Raw genomic sequence first — 20937 nt, forward strand, 5'->3', positions numbered from 1 at the left:
AGACTTTTGTTCTATAAAATATTATAGAACAATTTTCAAAAACTGTTTTTCAGAATTGTTTTCGAAAATAATTACCAAACAAGGCCTTAGTCTTTCCATTAAAGACTGCATAAGAGTTGTACTTATTATTTATAACCATTATATACAAATTAAATTTCATAATGATAGAGTTATAAAAGTTGTAACACCATATTCATATAAATGTAATTTTTTAAATCCCTATTTATAATTTTAATCTTCTATACATAAGACTTTTGAATGCTCAATTAATTAATTCACCTAGCTATCAATTGATACTCTTAAATAATATTTATATAAAAATAATTATATATGGCAACACAGGAGAAAAGCTAAAAGGTTCCTAAAATATTATTTTTGGGATATGGTTGGTGCATGCATATCCAATAGCCTCCATTTGACTAGGATTTGGGTAGAATAAATGTTGTACACGGTATAAATTATATTGTTCTAAATAATTTCATATAATATGCTCTTATTTAATTATAACTTGATGTCTTGATGAGCATCACCATCATTTTTTATATTATTAGAAAGCATTGTTTTTGCATTTTTTTTTCCAATAATGCCATGGGCTTCCAAGAAAAAAAAAAGCAGCAAACAAACAAAAAAGAAAAGTAAGCCTATTTGGTAACTTTGTTAAAAACAATAATAATAATAATAATAATAATAATAATAATAACTTTCTATTCTCCATAACAAAAAAATGTTAAATAATCAGAAAACAAAAAAACAATTTTTTATTTTTAAAATCAAAAACAATTTTTTGAGCATATCTTTGGTTGTTTTCAATTATTTTTGCTTGTTTTTAGGATTTTTTTTTTTTAAAACAACTTTCAAAAAGCATGAAAAAATAACTAAAATAATATTGTCTAAAAACACCTTATTTTCTATTTTTAATAATAGAAAATAGAAAATAATTTTTTAATTATCAAATATTTTTTTATATTTTTTTGAAAAAAAAACTATTTTGAAAAACAGTTGTGAAACGATGCCTAAGTTTTTATTATTTTCTTGAAATTATTTAATCAGCAGTGAATTCATATAATTTCTTTCATAAAGTCAAGAGTATTGTTCTACAAAGAAGTTATACACATAAATTTCAATTATTTTAATGGATTGTGTTTAATAGTGAGAAAGTAAACTCCAAGGTAAAGTAAATGATGTCTTTAAGTTATTTTTAATTTTCTTAAACCTTTTGTAATTAATATCGAAAATTATATCTTGAGTTTGGCTTGTCTTTATTTTATTGAATTTTAAATGTCCCATCTTTGTAATTTGTAAGATCTTTTAACTAAAACTATCATTTTTAAATTCACAAAAAAAAAAAAAAAAAAAAAAAAAAACCAATCAAACAAACATGATATTCACGTGGACCAAAAAGGTCATTTTAGCTCAAAATTCAAAATAAAAAGTTTATTGGACAATGAAGATTACAATCCTTAATAAGTAGATCAAATGGCCTGTCCATGGGCTAAATTTGGCTCACACATTTGTTAATTGGGCCAGGCTGTATAAGTGGGCCTGATTGAAGGCCCAATCATAGTAGCAACCACATAAGATCAATCTGAAAAATTTTAAACAGTACTGAAAGAGGAGAGTGTGTTTAATAAATCAACTTAATAATTTCATGTGACTTAACGACTTCTTAATGACTTACCAACTTAATTTATATTCATCTCAAATCTTTTTTGTAAACATAGTTGTAAATTTAAGTAAACATAAGTCAATTGAAGTCATGCATCTTAAAAGTCAACCAACGTACATTTCTATACCATAGAAGAACAAAAAATTATGATTTCACAACCAAAAATACACCCTCACCTTTAACTTCCAAGCTTCAAGAACACAGCCCTGGCTTGGAAAGCCAGCTAAAATCTATGAAAATGAACAACTCATGCAATCCATATAGTGCAAAATAGTAGAAGACTTCGATTCATCACAAAGAGCAAAAGCAGCAGAAAGGGAGGTTGCACTGGCTCATGTTAACAAAGTAGGAAGCTCTATCAATCTTGTCAACTGCATCTTGTTGAATTCCTTCACCAGACACGTTCAAACACCGAGATAGTAATCCTGGCCATAGTTGAATTTAACAAACAAGATTGACCGAAAAGCAAAACCAACAGCCAAAAAATCTCTGCTCTCAGTAAATGGAGGCTCAAGGGAACTACTGCTTCATCCCCATATATACTTGCCTTTGGTTTCAGCTTTAGTAAAAGGAATCCTTTGCCCACTGCTCTGCAAGTTCCATCACCATCTGCTTCATATCATAGTATAAAGAACCGACATGGTGTTCCCTTGTGCAGCTTTGTAGGTGGCCCCTTCATTGAAACATGCTACATGGCAAAAAAGTAGTTGATAGATGAGATAGTGATATAGCATCTAAATTATAAGAATGGAAGTATGCAGATGGACTTGCCACCAGGAAATCATATCAACACCCTCTAGTCAAGGGCTGGGTGCTTAAACCACATACATAAAGCCCCTACTCTCTAGAAGAGTGAAGGCTCAATCCTCCCAACTTATAAGTGTCATTATCCAAGTTCTCAACTCCATCCCGTAGAATATAGATGGAGAGCAGAGGAGCACATAGTATAGACATTTGCAAAGCCTAAAAGCCAATAGTTGAGCCAGTTCTTGATGTGCATCCTACGGTAAACACTTTGAAGGGGAGTTTGTCTGTCGAGTAAATCTTCAACTAACCAAAAGACTATATAAAAGAATCCAATGAGAATTGAAATGCTTCTCTGTATAACAAATGAAGGCACATTGCATGAAAAATGCTATTCCATGGAAGTTTGCATTCTAGGGGATGAAAATTTTGGCCTAAGGATGCAAACATTAAAAAGAAACTTTAGTACACTAATTATCTTTACTGTCTAATTGTTGGATCACTACATATTCCAGGAGGGAACAGAGAACCATAGAATTTAATAGGATCTCACCAATATTTAAGTAGATTAATTGCTCATCTTGTAGCAACTAAGTTTAGCAATTCCACAAAAAGTTCATACTCTTGTTTCTCAGCCACAGCTGAGGGAGAAGAATCCTTGCAAATATGCAAACGCTGAGGTATTAAAGCAACGTTCAGCCCACTTTGTGAAAAACATAATTAGCGTATGGAAGCTTAAGCATGGCCCCTTTTTTACAGGAAAAAATAGAAAAGATACTAGAAAACACCTAAAGCAGGAGGACATCATCCTAATAATACACAGAAGTTTACTAGCAGTACACAAAAGAGGCAGAAAAAGAAAGAAGCAATACAAAGGGCCAATACCAAGGGCCTTAGGCCTCCCCTTCTCTACAGATTCCCTCCAGCAAACAAACATATACTCAAGAAAGATACTTTTCAGTTTCAACTCCAATAGTTCCATGCCTCAAAACCAACTAAAATAAGCTCAAAGGGACAGTTCTTCACACTTTCCTGCTTTTTGTTATGGAACAGTCGGCCAGCTAACTCTATTCTTTACTGAGTAAGGGTGGACCATGCAAACCCAAAAGATGGAAAACAAAGGGCCATAAGGTATGAGAAACTGAGCAATGGGTAAGAAGGTGGTAAATCATCCCCTCACTTTGCTTAAACATGCTGCACCATTTGAAGAAGATACTTTCCCCCTCTCATCAGCCAGTGGATAAATAGGGATTCTCACCCATACTGCTGCTGAAACAACAACAATAAAAACACCCTTAAAAGGAGCACCAGAAGTTAATACCACCAATATGAGGAAAGAGATGTGCCCTGTAGAATGAGCCTTGCAATAACATTTAACACAGAACCAACCCCTCTTAAATAGTTGTCTTACCAACTTATCCTCCCTTTCACCTCCATTGCAAAATGCTTTCCAAGAAGAACTTCATCATTTGTAACTGCAATCTCCCAAGCCACTAGTCTAACTTGTTAAAAGTAGTAAGACTTCTAATCCCAACACCACCCTCATCCTTCAAAGAGCAAATGACCACCAATTAACCAAAAGGGATTTAAATTTGTTCCTTCCCAACCCAACCCCAAAAAGTCTCTCTAGAGCTTACCAAGCCTGTTCTGAATTGCCCTTGGCATTACAAAGGTGGGCATCAAGTAGATGAATAAGTTCAATATGCTGCATCCTTAATTAACTTTTAATTAAGTAGCCCTACTGGATGTACATACTATGTGTAAATTAACTTTTAATTCAAGACAACTCCAAAGAACCAAAGGACACAACTAAGAAACAAAAATTGTTCTTTGTCCACCTTGCAGTTTGTGTAACAGCTGCAAACATCAAGTGCTGAAGGGAAAGGTGACATTCATAGCCATACCCAAGGTGAGAAACTCAACAACACTCCAGTGAAGTCCTTATCTTAGGAGATTCTGGAACAAACCAATTGGTGTGTCATTAACCAAAATAGAGAATCAAACAAGAGACATATCCAACTAATCCATTTATTTTTTACCAAAACCAGTCATTTCACACCCTTTTCAATTAATGCATTTCTGCCCAAAACCCATCATTTCACGTAGCAAAACCAAATAGTCCCAATTAACATTACCACTGATTTTCTTGGTATCTTATTCTCATCTCTCATTAGCTATCAACACAATGTACCTTTCCAATTACCATCTCGTTAGCTAGCAACACAATGTCCAGTATTTGTCTACCCTTGAGCAAACCTTCCTAGGAAGAGGAAATGATCTCATGAAGCACTTCTTGACTGCACAAGGACAGTACCTTAACAATGAACTTACAAAAGACTAATAACCATGCTTGTGAGCTTGAACTTCTTCACTCCATCAATAGTGGCTTTCTTAAGAACAAGGACAATGAAAGTTGTATCAGTGCTTGTTGATGAACCCACTGCCATAGCATCGACCAAGTATTTTCATTAAGATCTTCTCTCTGTCTTAGGCAATATCTGTCAAATGCTAGACAAAAACCATTAAGACTGGGATGTCCCCCACTCATCTGGAGGAGCAGCCTCCCAAATTTCCTCAGAAGAAGAAGGTGCGCCCTAACCACATAGACCTCTGAAGAGGAGATCACTCTAAACCCTCAATCCAACAGCTCTCTCCCTTCCTGCTGTTGTAGTGACAGCTGAAGAAACCTAAAATCTTCTAAGAATATTTTCCTGGTCAACAAACCAGATACATCTGTGGCTTGAATGGATTTAATAAACTTCCTCCTTCAACCATTAGCCAACCTCTGGAAAAGTTTGTAAACTACATTCCCCTTGGTCAATTTCACGATGGATATTTGTCTCCAACACACCTCTCCTCTTGACAAGATCTCTTTAAATTCTGCTTTCCCAGAAACCTTAAGGGCCTTAAAGAAGGGGACCAAAAAAAAAAAAAAAAAGGAAAGAAAGAAACACCCATTAGGTTTCTGAATAGAGGACACATTTTTCCAGGGATTGGAATTAAATATTTATCAGAACAAAAAACAAACACTTACGCTTTGCATACCCAGCAAGTAAGCGTTGCAATGCTTCCAGGCCATTCTCTGCAATGCATATATTTGCCAAATAAAATTGCCATCCGACTCATTGAATAGTGAATACACCTTTTATGAGTGGATTTCTAAGTTTCTGTCACAGATTGAAAATGGAAGTCTAAGAAATCACTCAAAAGAAAATGCAGGCCCATGGCAGGAGATCAGACAGCAATTAATCACAGCCTCTTGGTAAGCCAAAAGTTGGATCCTGCCAAAAGAATAAAAGTTCCTGTCAAATTTTTGCATCTGAGTTATGCTTTTGTTAAGCAATAACGGATCAAATAAAATACAAATTTGGTCATTGAAGCAAGTTTTATGTAGTTATTTATTTATTTATTGGTGTTAGGAGCAAATATTTCACTACATAAGCAGGTCTTTTCACATCAACAACCTAAAAATAGAATAAATGTATGGCCCATCAATGTCAGACAACAGAAGCAAAAATATATTACTTCATCTCACATCCACAGTTAACATTTTCTCCCAATTAATTAAGGAGATATTTGGCATCCATGGAGCCACAAATCATTCCATTTAATTTTTTAAAGATTTCAAACCAAAATTCCATCCTCCATAATGGACTCATCATAAAAATGAAAACACAAAAACTATGATAGTGATGAATTGAAACAAATTCTTTATCCCCTGATATTTGAACCTATGCATAAAATGAAATACACTCATTTCAAAAGCAATGAAAAGACAGAGAGAAGTCATCTAAAATGGTACATCAATGGAAATATTTCATTCAGATGAAGCAAACACACTCTAAGCAGATGAGTTTGAAGCCTACAGATGTAGGATTCTTATCCAGATCGATCATTAACATGTCGGATAACTAATGCTACAAAACATGTAAAGACATGTTGACACTAGTTATAACAAATATGATTGCTGGTTATTTACTTCAAATAATGTGCAAAGTGTCCTGTTTTTTGCCCTTTTTGTTATGTGGCCTATAATATCCAGCCTGTCAGATTTCTGATAGATTGATGCTCAAGGCCACAAGTTGTCTGGTTTTTGTTTGAAGACAACTTTGAATTCATAAGCATTTACCAATAGAGTTATGACCTTGTATCAATATTTCAGAGACTCTTCCTTTCTTCACACCACCTGTCCACATCAAAGTGTGAACTCTGTGTCTCAGCAGTTGATCATAGAACTGGACATTTGAAAGAATGGAAAGCATTACTTTATAACTGGACTAGGAAAGAAACAAAATAAACCAACACATGCAGGAAATTAACATCCTTCGTGTATCAAATTCTTGATAAAATTGTATGTTATGACTTATCATGTTGCCATGATGTGTTTTAGATGCCAGTAAACGAAATTAAAATATAACACACCTTTTTCTGAAAGATTAATTGTATAAAGTAACTTCACCTACTGCCCAGCTCAAAGTTTTGAGTATGCCCTTTATCTCTTTAATCCTCAAGTGAGTAAAATCCCCTATTGTAAACTTTTCTACACTTCCATTCACTTCAATCAGACTATGGCCAGGCTCCTTCTTCAAACCACTACCCTTCAACCTCTTCCTTGCCTCTGCAACACTGTCCCACATCCCATCTGAAGCATACAAGTTTGATAATAATACATAAGGAGAAGTAGTCACAGGTTGAAGTTTTAGAAGCCATTTAGCCAAACGCTCCCCGATTACAACATCTCCATGCAGACGGCTAGCAGAAAGCAAGCTCACTAGAACAACTGGATCATTCCAGAAAGGGAATTTCCTCATGTACTCTTCTGCCTCATTTAATCTCCCAGCCCGTCCCAGCATATCAATAAGACAAGAGAAATGTTCTATGTCAGGGGAAATTCCGTAAGTTTCTTCCATAGAATTGAAGTATAATTGCCCCTTATCTACTAGCCCTGCATGATTGCAAGCTGTTAGAAGTCCAATAAATGTAACTGAATCTGGCCTTATCCCAATTGCATTCATCTGCTCAAAAAGTTCTACAGCTCTCTCCCCAAGCCCATGATTTCCAAATCCAGCAATTATGGTGTTCCATGAGACAAGATTGTGATGGACCATTTTGCTGAATATATCATATGCATAGCCAATACAACCACATTTAGCATACATGTTCACAAGTGCGTTGTCAACTCCCAGATCCTGATACAGCCTCGTTCTCATTAGATGAGCATGTATCTGCTTACCATGGCTCATTGAAGCAAGCCCTGCACATGCAGCAAGGGCACTGGTAAAAGTGAAGTCATCAGGCCTTACATTAGTTTCTTCTGTCATGTGCTTGAAAATTCTCAAGCCCTTTGCATGATCATCACAATGAGAACAAGCAGCAATAAGGGTGTTCCATGAAATCACATCTTTCTCTTCAATCAATCTAAAGGCCTTCTCTGCTTCTTGTATTAGTTTTAACTCTGAATACATTGTTATTATCACATTGCCAATAAAAGGGGTGGAGTCAAGATTAAGTTTGACTGTCTGGCAATGCAATTCTGTTCCTCTCTTCAAATTCTCTGTAGTGGTGCAAATCCCCAAGACTCCCATAAAAGCAAAACGGTCTGGAACGAGACCTTGTTGGCGCATAAGTTTGAAAAATTCAAACCCTCTTTCCAGTTGCTGGTTTTCCACAAATCCAGTAATTAGTGCATTGTAGGAGACACAATTTGGTTCAGGAGTATTAGTGAAGACTGATAAGGCATCACTACATTGATTACATTTCATATACATAGAGATAAGCGAGTTGGAAACAAAAGAGATGGATTCATAGCCAAACTTCAATGATCGAGAATGAATCTTTTGCCCTTGAGTCAGAGCTGAGAGGCTGGCACAGGCACTAATAACACTTGCAAAGACATATTCATTTGGAACAAGGAACATTTGGGAATACAGGTCAATTGCCATCTGAGGCTCCCCAGCCTGGTCATAGCCAGAGATCATAGCTGACCAAGAGACAAGGTTTTTTTCAAACATTTCATCAAACACTTGACGAGCAAAGGTAGTGTGTCCACACTTGGCATACATGTTGAGAACATGGTTGGACATAAAAACATCTGATTGTGTGCCTGTCTTCAAAACAGCAGCATGAAGGGAAAGACCACAACGAAGTGCCTTGGTTTTGGAGCAGTGATGCAAAAGTGAACTGAGAGTTTCCGTAATCATTAAAGAGCAAATTATCTACCAGATTTTGAAACCATTAACCCTACATCAATAGCATAGAAGTTAAGAGACAAATATTTCAACTCATTAACAAGGGAAGAGCAAGAAGATAACAGAATTATATAGAATTTGAATCTGTAACATGATTAAAGGATTATCTCGAAAAAATGAGTAAAACTAAAACAATTGGAAATGACAATCCACAATCGGATAGTATATGCAATTGCATGTAAATTGAATATTCAATTCATTAATGTTACAAGAATTAAGAATAGCAAAAATGTAAGCATATTCCTACACTATCCCTCAGCCACCAATAAATCTATCTCACTAGTCGTTCAAATTAATACAAGACAATAAGCTGAGAATACCAAACAGACTAGAGACAGGCTGTGTCATTAAAAACACCATAATACTTTAAACATTGCAGTAAAGACATTTGGAACTGAATGATGTATAAAATTACGTTGACAATGTTACATCCATAGCATAAAATTTTCTTTTAAGGTTTTCCAGATCCTGCAGTAGCTTTCTGCCATGTTTTAAACACAAACAGGATGACTGAGTAAACTTGGATAAAAGTTAGGTGTTTGTTGAATGTTTTTAAGTTATAACACACACAATCTACCCATATACATGTAGCTAAATCTTATATGTTGTTAATAAAGTATCAAGCATGCCAACTTTTTTATCTTTGCCAAAATCAAATTATAACTAAGCTAAGTGTCACACCTTGCACAAATGACACCCCACATGTATTTAGAGAAGGCCAAAATGTTTTAGAGATAATAAGAAGCTGCTAAGGGAAGTAAAAGCAAGACTACATAGAACCCTTTTTGGAGCTTGATAAAGAGGTTGACATATCTAGAAGCTTCCAGAAGAGTGATGAGTCCACAGGTCTATGAATTTATCCTGAGTTGGGTGAAAATCTCTTGAACATGGCTGAATTTTCTAGGATAGTGTGGGAACCATGATTATCCAGAGTCCTCCAGGATTGTGGATTTATCCAGAGAACATTGTAGAACAATTTGAAATAGTATGGGAACTATCTAGAATACTTCAGAATACTTCAAATATTGTAGATATTGTGCATATTATTTTTTTTTAATCAAAAACAAAAGATATATTGATTATGATAAAAAGTACAAGAGAAGGATGAGAGGTCTTCCCCTCAAAATATAAAACTTGATCAATGTAAGACTAGACACCTCCCCTATACAAGGAGAACTATACACATAGACAAACACCTCTCAACATTATCCATATCCTTTGAATTACAAACCAAAAGCCAACTAAGTTTGTTTTTGATAGGCAAAAGAGAAATATAGATTAAAGAGCCAAAAAAAGGGTACATCCAATACACCTAAGGTATACATGTGCACTCCAAAGAAAAAACAAGAAATCCCTCCCCTTAAAGGCAACCTAACCAATCAATAAAATCAATCATAGAGAAGGACTCTTACCCTAGGCCCCCTTCGGACCAATCTAAAAAGTTACACAAAAAAAAAAAAAAGAACTTTAGCTCTCCATCTAAAAGCTCAACATTTTCAAAAGCCCCTCTCTTGCTCTCTTCCCAAATAATCCAAAACAAAGAAAAAGGAGCAACATTCCATGCTTTCTTTCTTCTCTTTCCAACAGAGTGGTTGTGCCAACTAAGAATTGTTGCTTGGACCAAGGATTAAAATTTTGGATTTTTTCGGCAAAATGTCGCCGATATATCGTATATCGGTGGTGTCCGACATGATATTGGGCACCAATTATCGATCGGTGGAAATTTCAGCAAAATATCGGTAATATCGGTGAAATATTGGCGATATATCGGTTTGGGGCAAAAAATCGACGAAAAAATCAAGCGTGGAACAACGCGCAAAACAATGGAGGAAGTCTATCAAAATATCGAAGATATATTGCCGATATATCAAGAAAATATTGGAGATTTTTTTGAAAGCTTTTTTTTTTTAAATATTTATCCTTCTTTTTATTTTTTAGTTTAAATCTATATTATCATTTTTATATTATCATTTTATTTTTAACTACTTTTTATATTTATCTCATTAATGCTATTTTAAAAAATTACTATCACTTCATTCTTTTTTCTTTATCCGTTTAATTTTATTTAATTTTAAATGTTTTTATTTTAAAATATTTAAAATATATTTTACTCAAAAATTGCTACAAGATAAAAATAAAAATTAATGAAGTCCTAATATTCTATAAATTAAAATTAATTTGATAAGATAAATCATTAATAATTTTAATTATTTAAATAAATTAATGTTAATAGAAAAATTGTCACTTGTAATAAATTTTTAGAAATCAAATCTCAAATAAAAATATTTTATATAAATCAATTTAATTTTTTATTTAAAATGTAATAAAATATGTTTTAATAAAAGTATTTTAATTTTTAAAATAAATGAATATAAATATATTAAAGGAATTTATGCTAATTTTTTTATAAAAAAAATTATAAATATTATCTTTAATCGTACTTATATCAATTACACTTACAAAATAACTTTAATATATATATATTCTTACTCATTTTATCATTTTTTTATTTAGCTTTTTCAAACATTCTTGTGAATTTTGAATAATTTTCACCTCATCGATATTTTTGTCAAAATATCCACCGATATTTCTCTAATATTTTCAATATATCTGTAAAATCCAAGTACCGATATATCTGTATTTACCGATATTTTAAACCTTGGCTTGGACTAAGGTATGCAACACCCAAACCACACCAAACAAGGAGAAGACCAACTGCCATAACAAACTTGCCTTAGAACAATGAAGAAGGATGTGATCGCAAGATTCCTCTTCACCTTTGCATAGAAAACATTTGTTCACCGGTGTCCACCTCTCCTCTTCAAGATGTTTACAATTAGAATCTCTTTCCATGTTGCTTCTCAAACAAAAAAAACTCACCTTTGTTGGAGCCCAAGAATTCCAATTACACATTGTCGTGAAAGATTTTGAACCCCTCTTAACCATCCCATCATAGAATGATTTAACTGAAATTTTGTCACCCTTCGTGGCCATCCACATTGCCTTGTCATCTATGATCTACCTTCCTATTCACTAAATCACCTTGCAAACACAACTCAACTCCTAGTCTTGGAATTCCTTATGAAATGAGGGTTCCAAACCCACCTGATGAGGTAGGTGTGAAGATAAAAGAAGTGCTTTAAGATTTTCTTCACTTTGCTCCAATTTTGATGAGGTGCAGGCATGCAGCTACAAAGGAGATTCTCTACCTCTACCAAATGGGGTACTCTCTATTCTGGTGTGGGATTGGGAATTTGAAGATAAAAGGGGTAAATATATTATTTTATGGGGTAAATTATTGATTACTTCAAATGTTAATGTGTATTATAAATGGGAATTTGAAAATTATTATTTTATATGCTAAGCTATGATATGAATTGCTTCAATTTGGTTAATGAATTATTTTTAATGGTAATCATATCATAATATAGTGTATTAGTTTATATGCTAATTTATTCTTAATAATATATTAAAACCATTACATTTATTATTATATTAATATGTTTTAAAGTTTATTAGTTTCTAAAGCTCTTTTAATTATATTTAATTTTAAATAATTTTCATAATATTTTTATAATTCTTTTCACTTCTTAATCTATCTTATTTGCATACGGTCTAAAACCAAGCCAAGACACCGAGACTGATGTGCCTCGGAACCCTCCAAGTCAATGACTGATATCGCAATTTTGAACCATGTCTAAAAGAGATGGTATAAGAGGCCCACAAGGAGGAAAACAAGTGAATTATGATATTGTGCACATTGTAGATAGTGTAGAGGGTTCTGAACTCCAGAAACCCTTTCATTCTAAAAGATATTTTGGGTGCCCATAAGGGAGACTTTGGCCAAAGCACTAAGATTTATGAGTAATGAGTCTTTCAAATCAAAGACTTTCAAGGATTCTCTCTTTCACACTCTAGTGTTTAACTTCCTTGTTGCCTAATTGCACATATGCGTTGATGAAAACTGACTTGGCAACATCAAACAAGTCTAAGCTACATCAAGCAATCCTATATCAAGCAAGTCAAAGTTATGCCCACTATGTGCCTGTACAGGAACCATTCAAAATGCATAGATCAATGAGATCAACTCAATCCACCAAGGATGGTCACTTCTTCATGCATTGTACCACCTATCGTGATTAGACCTTAGTTGGTGCCTCTTCTAGCAATTTTTAAAGGAGGAGAAGGTGAAAATCCTTATACACACCTTAAGGAAGTTGAGGAGATCTGTTTTCCTGGAGGATATCTGCGCTAAATTTCAGGATGCCAATGTTCACATCAGCTTAATGCAGATGAAACTATTTCCATTAACATTTAAAGATTGAGCAAAGACCTGGTTCAACACCTAAACCAAGAAGTATCATGTAGGACAGGCATACAAGCACCATTCCTTCATAAATTCTTCATTGCTCATAGAACTAGTACTCTCTTTTGAGAGATCCCAAATTTTGGAAAAAGAGAGGGAAATTTTAAGTTTCGATTAATGGAGCTTTAAGATTTGAGGGACATATTCAACCAAATACAAAAACTATATTTTGCAAACCAAGTCCCGTACTAGTTAAGAAGTATTTCTTTCTGTTAAATATGCTACACCTACCATCAGGTGAGTAACATCTTGGAATGATTCTATATATATCTTATTAGTGGTCAGTGATCAATGGTCAAGATGTTATTGTCAAGTTAACCTCTTGAAGATTCTAGCTACTAAGAAACCTATCTAATTAGTTGGTGGAAGGTAATAGCAACAACATTTTTCCAGTGGATTAAAGAAAAAGCATGGATATGATAGAGTTACTCAATTTGTATTCTAAGGCAGATTCCCGACGCACATTCCCAGACGACTAAAGACCGCAATTTTTGTGTGGAGCTGTTGAAAACCACCTAGCACTTCTTTGTTTATCAAATTATTCGTGTCACTTTATGATTCAAAATTCTACAAGGAATGAAAGAAGAATAGTTATTGTGGAAATGCAAGAACTTACCTTTGAGAGTTTGCTGTCAAATTCAGTCCTTCATGAATAAATACTCTCAGTCACAGCTCAAGGCCATTCTCAAAATATAAGGAAATTCAGCATCATCCAAATTTACCATCTTCCTCAAACACCACATTTTCCAACTCTTCTTTTCCTGTTCCTCACATCCATTGTATAATACCCTCATAGCTCCCATACACCAAGTTAGCATCTGAATGCCACATAATTAAATAAAGAAGAAACGCTTAGAATTCTTTCAATATACAGCAAATTCTGTTATTTTCTGCAATTTTCTCGGATACAATTCATGATTCAGAGTTAGTGAACTGAGTTGATTGAAATCATAATTTTGAGTTATTTCTTCACGAATTGAAATGCATACCTTAGAAAGTCTGAAAACAACTACAGAAATCGACAGAGGATCTTCATGTCATTACAATTACCAAATTATTGCAATTGTCATTAGAAAAAAATAAATAAAAATTAAATGTGTGATAGCAGAGACAGAGAGGAGTCTCTGAAGCGATGAGATTAACACAAGAAGTTTCTCATCTCACACAGAGCGCAGCGAAAACCCTAAGACAGGGACCGCTAAACCCTAGCCCGGCCCATTTCCAATTCAGCATCGCCCACCCGCCCGGTTCAACTTCTTGGGTGGTGTTAATTAATTATTAAATTATGGCTTATATTGTTTATTTATTTTTATATTTAATATGATATTTTTAAGCAACCTTTTAATTTTGTTAGTAGAATGATGGCGCATAACTTCAACATTTTTTGAGAAAAACTATGTTGTGGATAAAAAATGAAAAATAGAAACATATTAGTTTTGTTTGAAAATAGTTTTCGAAAACAATTCTAAAAAACAGTTTTTTAGAACTGTTCTCTAATTTTTGTAACACAAAAATCAATTTGAAAGCCTAAAACGTTTTTAACATGTTTTTAATATTTTTAAATATGTTTTAAAAATAATTTTTATTTTTAATCATTTTACACATTTGTATAATTATTTTTTAAAACAATTCTTAAAAAACAGTGCAAACAACATAAAACAATTAAAAAATATATTTTTTAAAAATATCCTATTTTTAACAACATAAAATAAAAAACAGTTTTGAGTTATCAAACGTTTTTTGTATTTTTTTTGTTTTAAATAACAGAAAATTGTTTTAAAAAACAATTTTCAAACAGCCCCTTATTTATTTAAAATTAAAACCATCTTCATGTACTAAAATTTAAGTTGTTATTGGCTAATAGAATTGTAAATGGCAAAAAAATTTATGATTTTTAAATTTTTTTAAAAAAAAAAACTGAATGAAATTTTGGTAAATCCTTGATTAAAAAATTTGTCAAAGTGTCATAACCTATTGGCAATGTTTTCAAAACTGAATGATTGTGGAACCAAATATATAATGGTTCAACCATCATTGGACCATTGGACCATGATGCTAGCATGAAATTATAAATATATAATTTATATATTATTAAATTTTAAAATATTATAAAAGTTAAATTTAATATATAAAGTGATAAATTTTATTGAGATTTTAACTATATTTCCTTTATTTATTTATAGGTAGGAATGGCAATGAGTTTTTTCAAGCCCTGATGGGACGGATTTGAGATAAAGACAAATGTGTTTGGAAAGTTTTAAAAAGTCTGCGACATGTTTGAGGTGGGTTCAAGTATGACTTTATCTTAACTTCCTCCGATATATATAATTTTAAATAAAAAATTATTTTAGTTAATTTTAAAAAAAAATCAACTTTTTAAATATAAATAAAATATTACTTTTCATAAAAATAAATTATAAATATTTATAATATATTTTTAAATGTAAATTATATTTATTTTTAATAAAATAAAAAAATTAACAAATGTTGAAAAAATTAAAACAGGATGGGATGGGTATGGAAATTTCCTACACTCATCCAACCCTTCCTAGCCCCACCTCATTTAAAATTTTTTGGCAGGAATGAAAATAGTTATAAATAAACGGGATGGTATTGGGATAAGGTGATCCATCCCAAACCCAACCTGTTACCATCCCTATCTATACAATATATAATGTCTTGTACTCACTTATTAAAATCAACAACATAATATTCTTCATAATTTTAATGTATGTATGTCATTCATAAATGAAATAAGTAATAAGTAATAATAATAAAATTTTTAAGTAGTTTTATTATGATGGCTTCCTTTGTAAATCTCAACTCAACATTTGAGAGGATACAGATCCTTCACAACCTGACAAAAATATGGGAATCTTCTTTGAAAGCTTTGGAACAAGAAGGCAAATTCCTCATATCTATATTATGTATTAAGAACCCCCTCCCCTTATTACTTGTACAGTACCATCGTTATCATGATGGCTTCCTTTCCTTCCTATTCACCACCATGGTTATTATATGGAGATCAAGAAGTTTTTTTCAAACTCCTTAATCTCTAAAAACCATGTATGGAGCCATTATCGATCAAGTGTATTTTCCGAGTAAAGTAGGAATGTCAAAGGGATAACTCAATTAAGAGGTTAAAGACAACTCTATAATCTAACCAAAAGACCTTATTTAAAAACTACAAAACCTATTTAGGCAAGGTATTTATAGGATACAAATAACTAGTGGACTTAAATTAGGATTTTCAATATAAATCTAATTAAAATTGTAAAATAAATCCAATTATAATCGTAAAATTAATCTAATTATGCAAAATTGAAATTGTCACAACTAGCTTGAGTGCCCTTAAAAGTTCTTTTTAGAAAAAATATTTTAAAAGTATTTTTGCTTAATTTAAAAAACCTTCTACTAAAGGCCTTATATAAATTTTATTAACCTATCTCAAACTTTCCCATAATTTCTTATGTCATTCTGGTTAATCAAGCAACAACCTTGGATCTTTAATGAAGAGTAAGACAAATAATCTAGAAAAGTTCTATGTCAAAATGAATGGAACAAAATTATCAACTTAAATTACATAACCTAATGACCATTCTTCTCTGTTGTCTAAAATACTGAGCCTTTTTACATAGCAACTCTGGTCAAGAAAAACTACAGAAAGAGTCACTACGACTTTTGTAGTACTCCGGGTATCATCCTCAGGTATTGGCTTATGGAAATTGTCAATACTATAATAAATAAATTGTTTTTGTTTGAATCCTAAAGTGAAAAACAATATGGAAATTATCTTTTATGAAATGAGACTAAGTAGATGAAGCTAAATTAATAACAAAATGAATATTGATTTTTAATTCAATCAATTCAAGTTTGGGACTTTCCACAAACTAACTTTAGGTATGAAAATTAAGAAAACAAGGATTTCTTAAGTAAAGTGATCTTAGGGTTTTAGGGTCTTTGGCCGTTTGCAATCAACTTGAGTTTTATAACTCAAAACTACATCCAAAACCTAATTTTTCCATTTTAAAGTAGATTCTTAAAACCATCAAATGAATGAGATTGATTTATGATTTAAGATTTGGCTTCTTAACCCTTTTTACTCCTTGTAACTTTGTTTTGGGGTAAATAACCATAAAGAAAACCAAGATAATTAATGATCAAGAGTTACCAAGAATGACTAGTATCAGGTAATTATCTACTGTATCATTCCCTAAACTAACTCACAAGGATAGGATAAAAATTGATAAATTGTCACCCAACCAATAATTAATCTCATTGTTATAATAATTTACCCATTGTTTCCCTTTAGATCTAACCCTAGGTTTTCATACTTCAAGCTCCAAATTGGATTTTTAGCCTTTCATGGAGGTGATGTCACATTCACAATCCATAATAGGGTAAAAATCGATAACTTAAATTAAAAGAAACTAAAGACAATCTATTCAATAAAGAAGAAAAGAAAACAAACCAAGGTTCTCGTCTTCTTCCTCACAAAGTGTCAAACTTCCGAAAAAAGATTCAAGATCCATATTCTTCTCCCCCTAAAATCTAAAACTAAGAGAGTTTATATAGAATCATCAATGACCTACATGTGGCATCCTCTCATTGCCCACTTATTACAAGGAAAAGTCATAAACAACCTAAAAGAGTTTAAAAAATTATGAGTTCTAATTGAATACAAAGTGTTTTGAATTGGATGGAGGCCTTTAGAACTCATTTCGAGCGTCTTAGGGCTCAAACTCGATTACTAGTGGTTGAGTTCGAAATTTAGGTTAGTTCAAAATCAATTTCAAACTCATAAGTGAAAGGGAAAAGCTCTGTTTAAAAATTAGCATAATGAGTTTGAAATTCATAGGGAATTTCAAACTCACCCACTGTCCATGCAAAAAGTCCATGTTTTTAGGTTCAAAATGTATGCCTCTTTCTTGAAACATGTAGTAGGATTCAAACTTAGCCTTTGCCAAAAGTTTCCTTGCATTCCTTTGGGTTTTAAATGGCCAAAAACCATTTCAAACTCAAGTTGTCAGTTTCGAACTCAACTTTCTTCTCTGACTAGTTTTCTTCAAACACACATAACTTCCTTGTTTCAACTCTGATTTGCACACCGTTTAAAGCATTGGGTTCCTGACTTCTAGAGTTTCAAAATGATATATAAATTGCCCAAAATGGACTTCGATAATTACTCAAAATATTTCCTTAAATTTAGAGTGCATGTTGCCACTAGATTTTGAGTTCCAAATTTTCATGCAAACTTGATTAATCTTGCTTCATGTTTCATTGTCCATGAGTCTTAACTCACTCAATTTCTCATTTAATCTGTTGATCTTTCAAAATATAAGCATGGTTTCAACTTGTGCCATTTTCTTCCCTTAAACCAAAGATATATCTTCAAAATAAAAGTTAAACCCGTGGTTAGGGCCTTAACATCGATTTGGGTCAATTCGGATGATTTGATTGTCTTATAGTGTATAAATCACATCGAATATGTGCCGTTAGAACACATATTTTGGCTCTAATCACCTAATGCACCAATAATCCCCCTCTTTGGCAATTTTGTGACAAAATAAATAAACCTCTAAAACTCTCAAATGGGATTTATAACTCAATACCACTCGTCTAAACCAAATCATTGTAAATCATGCAAGCACTGACCATGGCACATCCAAGAATGATCAACTTGAACATACCTATGATCTACACACACCAACCAACTAAATACCCAGGTAAAATAGCGTGCCAGAAATAAATATAACTCATAAATTCTATTCAATCATGTTAAAGTGAAATGGATGTGAGTAATGCATGAAATGGATATCCACAAAATCAATGAACCATCTACGTCTTTTGTCCTAAAAATAACAAAGATGAATAAAATAAAATAGTAAAAAAAAAGGTAAAAAGAAGAGAATGAGGCAAAAAGATACCAAATGCTTGAGCGCTTGATACTCCAGATCAAGTGATAAGAACAATTTTAACGCTCCTTTAAGCATCTGAAATGTTTGGAAAAATATTAGAGGCCGACAATGACAACCTAAGGTTTGAAAAAAAACCTAGAAACTTGAGATTTTAGTAAGAACAAAAATAAATCAAGTATGGAGTCATACAATTAACTTCTAGAAATGCAAGAATGAATCAACCTTATCTAGAGAAAATCGTTAATGACTAAATCGGCCTAAAAAATATTTCAATAATGAACCTAGTATTGTAGGATTAAAATAAACTCAAAGCATTAATTATCAAGAGTATCAACTTACTATCTAATTTTCATATTTCAATTTTGATTTTTGGAAGATCATTAAACTATAACAAACTCTAATTTATTTAACATTAAGTCAATTTGAACATAGCACATTAGACTTTTGTTTAACATGACAAGTGTTGATTTACATATAACATAACTTTTTTCTCTCCCTCAATTAATATCATTTTGTTATTTTTATTTATTTTATTTTATTTTATTTTATTTTATTTTATTTTGAAAAGTAGAGGCATTGTATACTATATAGGGAAATATACATTCGCTCATGGTTGCCTTATTCCATGTTAGACAATTTGCAAGTGATCACATTAGTTTATTAGAAAGGATATTAAATTTATTTTAGTAACCAAATATAAGAGTGTAGACCTTTGTTATGGTGAAGGCCCAGGGGGAGTTGCCATTTCTTATTTTTATTCATTTTCATTATATCTTTTAAAGTGTGGGGGACCCTTTTCGGTAGGAAACTAGCCGCGTGGACACGGCAAGAGGCATGGACGGCCATATTGGTGGTTGAAGGCGCCATGCTTGCTGAGGGGCGAATAGGAGAGTGGGTAGTGGCTTGCTGAGGAAAGAGAAAAAAAGGAAGAAGAAGAGGACGGGGGGGGGGGGGGAGCAAAGATCTGGAGGGGCGGGGAAAAGAAAAAGGAAGAAGAAAAACACGCTGGGAAACACCTTGAAGGAAGGCGATACAGGTATTCTTCCTGCTAGCTGAGGATCTTTTTGTGTTCATCACATTCTATTATGCTTTCTAGCTAGCATGAGATGCTATCTCGGTTTCTGGAGGCGAGCAGCTGAGATGCTATCTCGGTTTCTGGAGGCGAGCAGCTGAGATGCTTACGTTTTTTTTCAGTATTGAAGTTTGCTCACTCATATTCTGCATCTGATCTTCTAACTTATCCTTTAAACTCTGTTCTGCGTTTTTTTTCTTTGTGAGTTGTTGGTCATGCCCATCTAGTTTTCTCTTAGAAACTTGTTTGAAATACATTTTGACACACCTCCTGCATGTGAGCCCATGGATCGTTATATGAAATGATGCGTGTAAAGGGTCATTTTGTGTCTATTATTTGTGCTCTATTTTTGTTGTTTTCCCTTTGTCATTGGTGCTCGGCCGTAGAGTGGATCAGACTTTCCATCTCAGCTTGAAGGAGTAAGAGGCCGCAGGGGATATACTCCCTGTCTGCGAGTACTAGAAAGGTCATGGCTACGCTCCACTCATTTCATCTGTAAAGGAGACATCTAGCTTGTTTTGTACTGGTGATTCAAATCTATCCATAGAGGTGGCATTCTTCCGTCAACTAAACCTGAAACCCTTTTAAGAGAGACAAACCATGTCATTAGCTGTGGGTATGAAGATAAGACTGATTGGGGTAAGGAGATTGGAGGAGTTCATGGTTCTGTGACTGAAGGTATTTTGACCGTGTTCAAGATGCGTGCACGATGTTGGATTTCAATGTATGGATACAATGGGAGGTTCATTACGTCAATGCCATTGCTCATCCCCCTCATACCCATCCCCATGTATACTCATGTCAGCCACTTTCTATACCATCTCACCATAATTTCTCTCACTAAACCATACCTCATACCCATTAAATCTTTCATGCCTATACTCATATTTCCATTATGCCCTTGCCTACCACGTATCCACCAT

General features: G+C 33.1%; 1 protein-coding gene across 9 annotated transcripts; it reads right to left on the bottom strand.

The window, feature by feature from the left end:
* Positions 1-1740: 1740 nt before the first annotated feature.
* LOC117925583 (pentatricopeptide repeat-containing protein At3g02330, mitochondrial-like) lies at positions 1741-14187 on the bottom strand. 9 transcript variants are annotated; one of them, XM_034844638.1, is made up of 6 exons: positions 14014-14187; positions 13641-13842; positions 6870-8650; positions 5445-5691; positions 4725-5315; positions 1741-2354 (listed from the first exon to the last, which is right to left on the bottom strand). In XM_034844638.1, the coding sequence occupies exons 3-4, from the start codon at positions 8608-8610 to the stop codon at positions 5660-5662; spliced, it is 1773 nt and encodes a 590-aa protein (XP_034700529.1). In that variant the 5' UTR covers positions 8611-8650; positions 13641-13842; positions 14014-14187; the 3' UTR covers positions 1741-2354; positions 4725-5315; positions 5445-5659. The 9 variants fall into 9 exon arrangements, with proteins under 9 accessions (XP_034700529.1, XP_034700527.1, XP_034700535.1 ...); XM_034844636.1 differs by having other exon boundaries at positions 2964-5315; XM_034844644.1 differs by adding an exon at positions 6555-6645 and having other exon boundaries at positions 1741-5315.
* Between the last annotated feature and the right edge of the window lie 6750 nt (positions 14188-20937).

This window comes from Vitis riparia, chromosome 11 (assembly GCF_004353265.1).
Source record: "Vitis riparia cultivar Riparia Gloire de Montpellier isolate 1030 chromosome 11, EGFV_Vit.rip_1.0, whole genome shotgun sequence".
Taxonomy (NCBI): Eukaryota; Viridiplantae; Streptophyta; class Magnoliopsida; order Vitales; family Vitaceae; genus Vitis; species Vitis riparia.

Bases quoted from the DNA above. Each gene is read 5' to 3' on its own strand.
- LOC117925583 (XM_034844639.1), bottom strand. From the start codon at position 8,610: ATGATTACGGAAACTCTCAGTTCACTTTTGCATCACTGCTCCAAAACC. The intron at 5,692-6,869 runs GTGAAGTTACTT...TTCTTTTGGCAG, and splicing joins AACTTTGAGCTGGGCAGTAG to GATCCAACTTTTGGCTTACC.